This window comes from Calidris pugnax, unplaced genomic scaffold (assembly GCF_001431845.1).
Source record: "Calidris pugnax isolate Ruff unplaced genomic scaffold, ASM143184v1 scaffold211, whole genome shotgun sequence".
Taxonomy (NCBI): domain Eukaryota; kingdom Metazoa; phylum Chordata; class Aves; order Charadriiformes; family Scolopacidae; genus Calidris; species Calidris pugnax.
In genome coordinates, this window is record NW_015091083.1 from 3,593,978 (window position 1) to 3,601,531 (window position 7,554).

The window sequence follows — 7,554 nt, forward strand, 5'->3', positions numbered from 1 at the left end:
TAGCAAAAGGAAATAAACGCTTAGGCTTTGGCTCTGAGTTGAGCCCATAGATACACAGTATATGTACAGATAACTTTACTAGACAAGCCATATAAAATGGCACAGAGGCACACTGATGTTTCCTTTCTTCCTTTGTTTGTATCTCTCACTTCTTGCTTTACTTTTTCACCAGCACTGAGCATGGAGATGACATATTCAGTGGCCTATCCAGCATCATTGTGAAATCTCTGAGTGGCAATGCCTAACTTAAGAGACCACTGCACCATTTTATCAGGCAGTCACTGAGTTCCAAGAGACCCCTACCCATGAACAAGGTGGCACTAACAACAAAATGGGTCATCTCACAATTCAGTAAAGTCCCACATGATCTCTGACTTCTCTGAATAACACCTGCCTGAACTTATTTCTTATAAAGGGTCTTCCCTCCCTACTATCTTGGGGTTTTTTTGAGATCCTTCATTGAGGAATCTTATCTTTTTTTCTGAACTATTGGAAATATAGCAATCAAACCATTGTAATCCACACACATCAACTCTTTCAAAGATTTCTTTGGTAAAGAATTCTGGTTACTGCTATTAAAGACAATAAAAAATGTTTCTATACATACGTCAACCTGTCTATGCATACATCAAAAGGAGGACTATGGAGAACCTCCATCCTTTATTGGATATGAGGGGAAAACATAGTGACCAAGGATGAGGCAAAGGCTGAGGTACTTAATGTCTTCTTTGCCTCAATCTTTAATAGTAAGACCAGTTCTTCTCTGGGTACCCAGCTCCCTGACCTGGAAGACAGGGACAGGGAGCAGAATGAATCTTCCTTTCCATAATCCAAGGGGAAATGGTGAGTGACCTGTTACATCACTTAGAGGGACACAGATCTATGGGGCCAGATGTGACCCACACAAAGGTACTGAGGGAGCTGGCAGAAGTGCTTGCCAAGCCACTTTCCATCATTTAATAGCAGTCCTGGGTAACCAGGGAGGTCCCAGTTGACTGAAAGATAGCATATGTGATGCCCATCTACGAGAAGGACCACAAGGAGGATCCAGGGAACTACAAGCCTGTCAGTCTGACCTTGGTGCCTGGGAAGGTTATGGAGCAAATCAGCTTGGCAGCTATCGTGCGGCACATACAGGACAACCAGGTGATCAGGCCCAGTCAGCACAGGTTTATGAAAGGCAGGTCCTGCTTGACTAACCTCATCTCCTTCTATGACAAGATGACCCACTTAGTGGATGAGACTGTGGATGTTGTCTAACTAGACTTCAGGACAGCTTAGGACACAATTTCCCATGGCATTTTCCTGGAGAAACTGGCTGCTCATGGCTTGGATGGGCACACGCTTAGCTGGGTGATGTACTGGCTGCATGGCTGGGACCAAAGAATTGTGATGAATGGAGTTAAATCCAGTTGGAAGACAGTCACAAGTGGTGTTCCTGAAGGCTCAGTGTTTGGGCCTGTTCTCTGTCAAATCTTTATCAATAATCTGGATGAGGGGATCAAGTGCGCCCTCAGTAAGTTTGCAGATGACACCAAGTTGGGCAGAAGTGTTGATCTGCCTGAGGGTAGGATGGCTCTACAGAGGTATCTGGACAGGCTGAATTGATGGGCAGAGGCCAATGGGATGAGGTTCAACAAGGCCAAGTGCTAGGTCCTGTACTTGGGTCACAACAACCCCATGCAGCGCTACAGGCTTGGGGAAGAGTGGCTGGAGAGCTGCCTGGCAGAAAAGGACCTGGAGGTGTTGGTAAACAGCCAGCTGAATATGAGCCAGCAGTGTGTCAAGGTGGCCAAGAAGGCCAGGAGCATCCTGGCTTGTATTGGAAAGAGTGTGGCCAGCAGGACTAAGGAAGTGATTGTCCCCCTGTACTCAGCACTGATGAGGCCCCACCTTGAGTACTGCATTCAGTTTTAGGTCCCTCACTACAAGGAGGGACATTGAGATGCTGGAGTGTGTTCAGAAAAGGGCAATAAAGCTGGTGAGGGTCTGGAGAACAAGTCTTATGAGGAGCAGCTGAGGGAAATGGGATTGTTTAGCCTGACAAATTGCTCTCTACAATTACCTGAAAGGAGGGTTGGGGGTGAGTCTTTTCTCCCATGTAACAGGCAATAGTACAAGAGGAAATGGCCTCATGTTTCGCTTAGGGGAGTTTTAGATTGGATATTCAGAAAATTATATTCACTGGAAGGTTATCAAGCATGGGAGCAGGCTGCCCAGAGAAGTGGTTGAGTCACCATCACTGGAAGTATTTAAAAGACATGTAGATGTGGTGCTCAGGTTTAGTGGTAACTTGGCAGTGCTAGGTTAACAATTGGACTTGATGATCCTTAAGTTCTCCTCCAGCCAAAATGATTATATGACTCTATGATTAGTGGTGAACTTGGCACTGTTAGGTTGATGGTTGGACTCAATGATCTTAAAGTTCTTTTCCAACATAAACAATTTCATGATTCTATGGAAATCACGTTAGTTTTTCAATATTTTGTCCTATTTATCCATGCAACTAGAAATTCTACAGTTTCCAAAATATCAGTCAGACTAACTGTTCTGCAATTCACTGCATGCTCACTTGCATCTTTTATTTTTGAATTTTTTTGTCACATTTGTCACTTCTTATTACTCTGTTACAGCAAAACCAGTCTAACTGATGCAGTGGAAAGCTTAACATTTTTCTTCTTGAGACAGCTAAGAGCTCTTGCATGCATCCGAAACAGCCCTGGCAATTTGTTGTTCTTTGATTTTTTTTTTCTAAATCTCTTCTACTGTTAGTTGAACTTGAAATAGGTGCTCAGGCTCAACCATTGCAAGGGAAGAACATGTGCAATGGATTGAGCTTTTCTGTTTTCCCAATACCCCCTTTGAATATTTCTTTTACACTTTGAACATCTACTGGCCCCTCAGGCTCTTTGGCAGGTTTCTGATGTCTTTGAAAAAGAATATATTATTATAGGCTATAGCTGCTGCAATATTTCTTTTCTCAAAGTTGTCCTTGTCCTATCTTATTATAGTTTGAGGTGTAATGTTGTGGGTTTCTTCTTTTTAGTGGGGGGCATTCCTCAATTTGATCATGTCTCCTATTTTCTGAAGTTTTTCCTCATAATCCAAATTTACTTTGCTGTGTAGATATGCCTATTTTTATTCATTTTTAAGTTAGTTTTTTTGGATTTATATCTAAAAGCATTGTTATGCATTTTTACAGGAAAGCAAGCTGCAAGATCTGTTTATGTCAGAAAACTGCTTATGACCTAGCAAGATCTGCAGTACCTCTATATCAACATAAATTACAAACATCTGTAAGAACCTGTAGAAAAATAACTTCTGTCAAGATTTGTTGTGGCTCCAGTGATGTACATGATGAGTACATCTAGTTTTCAGTTTGGGAAATACTAAATTTATTCTTACTTATTGCCTGATTTGAATGCCACACAGAAGAGTCTTTTTTCTCTGTGATTTTAACTTGGAAGAAGGGTCATCCACAAAAAGCTTATAGCTCCTAAGCACTTTTCTTGTTTTCCTGTAATAATCTATTAAAAATTTATGATCTAGATGGTCCATATCCTGTTTATGGAATATCAGGAACCACAGCTCAAAACACATGCCAAGACTGGTTACATAGCTATTAGAGGGAGTCAAGAGAGAACCCTTTAGAAGAGAGATGAGATACACATGAAGCTACACACTTGATAGATTAGAAGCAGGATGCTGTCTGTAGCCTTTGAAATAAATATTTCTGCATCAAAGAAATGTTGAACCTTCACAGCAAGTTCTTCTCCTAATAGAGATACCATCCTGTGTGCTGGATAGGGTTTTACTGCTCCAGCCTAAGACAGAGGGCTTTCTGAAGCTTATTACTAGCATTACCGTGCTGATCTAATATATATCTGGGCAGCATATTAATAACTTTTTGTTGACACCGGTCAAAAAAACCTACTTGAACCATACTTAAGACTTAGAATAACTGAAATAAAATAGCAAAATTAGAAACTTTTTAATGTCATGTTTATTCATTGTTGTTCTACCGTAGTACATTTGTCTGCATATTTCAAGGCTGTACAAAGACTGGTGTTAATGCTTAATACCTATTAACAGACGAACCCATTTTAGTCAATGATTTACCCCTCCTGCAACCAGAGTTCAGATATATACCATGAGCATGAGGAAAGAAAGAAAATAATTATCGATGTTGTGAAAAATAGAGGAAAAAATAGGTAGGAAAGTAAAAAAGAAAAAATAAATAAGCATGTGCATTATGAATGTAACTTTTAATATTGTGCATCTTAATAGTGAAAACAGATCCTTATAATATTGTGGCTATACTAACCATGAAGCAGAGGAGAAACAGAGTACCAATGTTGTATTACTGGACAGTCTGGGAACAGAAGGGGTTATGTAAAGAGACATGGTAAGTGTCACTTATGGGGTATAGGTGTAGGTAGGGTGTTTGATCCTACAAACAATACTGGAATGGTGCTTACTACAATGGGTGATCTCCCAGGGCCAGATGGTAATGGTACAGGCACTGGCACCAGTGGGAGAGGGTTTGTGTTTCCTGCTGCTTGGGGGCTTCTAGAAGTTGTTTTAGGTGCAGGCATAGGTTAGTTTTCTGGCTGCATTGAGCTGTATATCTGATTCATAAAGGTTGGCTCCAGGGTACTAAACTGCAGAGACCTGATCTACTTTTCTTTTCTTAGAGCCAAATCTTAGACCCTCCAACATTTGCCCTGGTATGAGTCTGGACTGTAAACTCTCACAGAAAGAGTGGGCAGGCCAGTATATATCTGCAGGGGAAAAACACACCTTCTCTGTGACCCCTTTGCAGCAGCCTAGCTGGGACAACAGCTGAAAGGCAAGGATGTAACAGACTCACTGGACAACAATGGTACTATGCAAGGTAATAAGCATTATGCGTGTCAAGATCTATGCTAGATATAAACTTCATGTTGGTAGGAAAACGGGCACAAGTAGGAAAGTGCCGTAACTTGTATCCATTTGTCAGTCAACGCAAAAAAAAAAGCGAGAAGGCAGCTGTGAGGGAAGAAGCAGGCTTACATAATCCTCTCCACCCACATGCTCCTCATCTTCCCTGCTAGAAGATGTATCTGTGCTGTCAGTATCACACAGGCCTGTTTTGTCCCAGATCTAATGACAGTTCTGCCTGAATGCAACCTTAAAAAAAAAAAAAATTAAAAAAAAAACCAAGGCCCAAACAAACATGCAACTATGATAATTTAAATTGATGACAAGTCTCATCTACAAAAAACAGTGAACATTAGGTAGGAGGTGGAGAGCCCTCCATAGCCATGCCATACTCATCAGGTCAAACACTTGATTCAACAGTGGGATCACAGCATACCTCACATGTACATCAACTTAATCTTTTCTCAGAGGGTTCACAATTTTTCCCATGAAGAGTATATTGTTCTCCATAGTTATGACCATTAGGAAGGGCCTGTTGAATGTAATGGTAACCGGAACAGACATAGGCACTATTTCCATGCCTGTGGCAGCTGCTGCTTCGGTGCCAGTCTCATCCACCTTTACCACAGCCTTATGAATAGCCTGTGAAGAAGCAGATATGTTACAAGTCAAAGGGGTACAAAGCTAGTCACCTAAATAAGCACTTGAGCTAAAAAGCCCTGAAGTTGTTATTGGTAAGAAACAAGCATCAGATGGACAGGTGTGAGTCCACTGCACATGGACAGGAAAAAAAAAAATCAGCAAGCTACATGCAGCATAGTTTTCCCAGAGGGTAAAAGCTCATTGCTGGTGGAGGGGCACATCCCTGCTGGTGAATCATTTGCTTTATTTCTTTTCTTATTCCCTGTTCCCATTCATGCAGATCTGTGGAGCTAGACTAAAGGTTAAGAGACCAAGACCATATTTAACCATCTATTAGAAGTTCATATAGCTGAAGAATTAGCACACAGATTAGCACAATGAATGGCATCCTGAAATTGTGTTTCCCATGTTCCTCAATGTCTTGGAAAAAAGGGGAGCAGAGAAGAGTCAGAAATGTAAGGCTAGAGCAGAGAATCATGTAAGTTTAGTTAGCAAAATCAAGACATTCACAGACTTGAATTCACTAACTTCCACCTGAGGTCATGAGAGCCATTGTTTTGTTCAAATTAGAAAATGAAATTTGCACTGACCGTCAGATTTAAATGCTAGGTTTATTGAAGGAGGATTTACCTGTAGCTTTTGCCTGTGCGTGGCACTAACAAGAGTCATTGCTCACATGCTTGAAGCCAAATGTTTTTCATAACTGCATTTTCCTTTCCCCCAAATAGTTTAAAGGCAACAAGTGTTTCTCCTCTCCCCTCCCCTCCAATAAACACAAGCAGCGATACATCCTACAGCTCCCTACTTGCCCAGAGGCAGGTTAAAGAAGGTAGACGCAAAGAGAAGCAGCAGTGTAATGACTGTAACAACACGCCACAGGAAGGTACCAAGGTGTGGACAGATAATGATTTGGTCATATCTTTTTTATAAGGTTGCTCTACACACATCAAAAAGGCCTCCTAGATTAAAAAATTACAGACTTTTAACCTGCTCCAACTCAATTGCACTGACAGCGCAAGTAACATAGACAAAATGTTCTCTATGCCAACAGCTGCCTTTTCATGTGAAGCAAAGCCTATTTACATGAGTTTTGAATCATGAATAGTTGTAAAGAAAGTGATGCAAGTATCAATAACCATGGGCCCATAAAACAAGGAGTATAACTTACCTGGGAAACTCTGTGCTGGGGCTGCCCAGTGATCCCAGACAGGTCAGCCTTATCAGTGAATACGTCCATGATGCCCATTTTGTATAATACGTTTTTTAGGTCATATGTCCCGTAAAGAGTGAATTTCGGGATATACACATTTGCTGAGCTGCCAGGAAAGAAGTGCAAGAATATGGTGAAACTTTTGATCAGATATCACAGTATTAAAGCAGACTTCTGAGATACAAACTCGTTTTGCTTTCTCCCTAAAGACAGTTCGCTTGCAGGCTCTCTCTAACCTACCTGGGAGATGTATGATGACATTAATTTTGGGAGAAGCAAAAATATATAACAATGTTAGAAGACTGGTTGAGAGGACAGGGCTGTATGTTGCTGGCTCACAGTCTGCAGTAAGCCAACACATGATCAGGGAGATTGACCCAATGATCATTCAGCACAACAGTCCATCTGTACCTCCCTAGGGATCTTCATCTGACATTTTCAGAATTTAGTGGTATTTTGTGCATTGTGCTGGAAGCACCTTCATCATGTCCCTTTTCTAAGGATACAGAGGAAAAGAGATTCTTTTAGGTGTCTCAGGCTGGGCACATAAAGTCCAACACATCCCAGTTCACTTTTGAAAAAACAATGTTGGCCTTGTGTGTTTGTCATATAAATCAGGACAGAGAAAACAAAAAGATATACCAAAGGAGCAGGAAAATATGTGGGGGTGATTGTATGGATGACAAGAAAACAAAAGCACATTGACAGAAAAATAGTTATACAATAGATAACTCTTTTTCTAAGTCCAATGTCTGATTAATTTTATTTTTTTTCGGGGCGGG

The 7,554-nt window shown here is 41.1% G+C and overlaps 1 protein-coding gene across 1 annotated transcript in view; it reads right to left on the reverse strand.

Moving 5' to 3' along the window:
* Nucleotides 1–4,005: 4,005 nt before the first annotated feature.
* LOC106897149 (alpha-1-antiproteinase F-like) overlaps nt 4,006–7,554 on the reverse strand; it is a 12,327-nt gene continuing 8,778 nt past the window's right edge. The window contains exons 4-5 of the mRNA XM_014957581.1: nt 6,731–6,878; nt 4,006–5,562 (exon numbers count right to left, since the gene is read on the reverse strand). Of these exons, the coding sequence (XP_014813067.1) occupies nt 5,374–5,562; nt 6,731–6,878 (337 nt within the window). The 3' untranslated portion in view covers nt 4,006–5,373. The remainder of the gene's footprint in view (nt 5,563–6,730; nt 6,879–7,554) is intronic.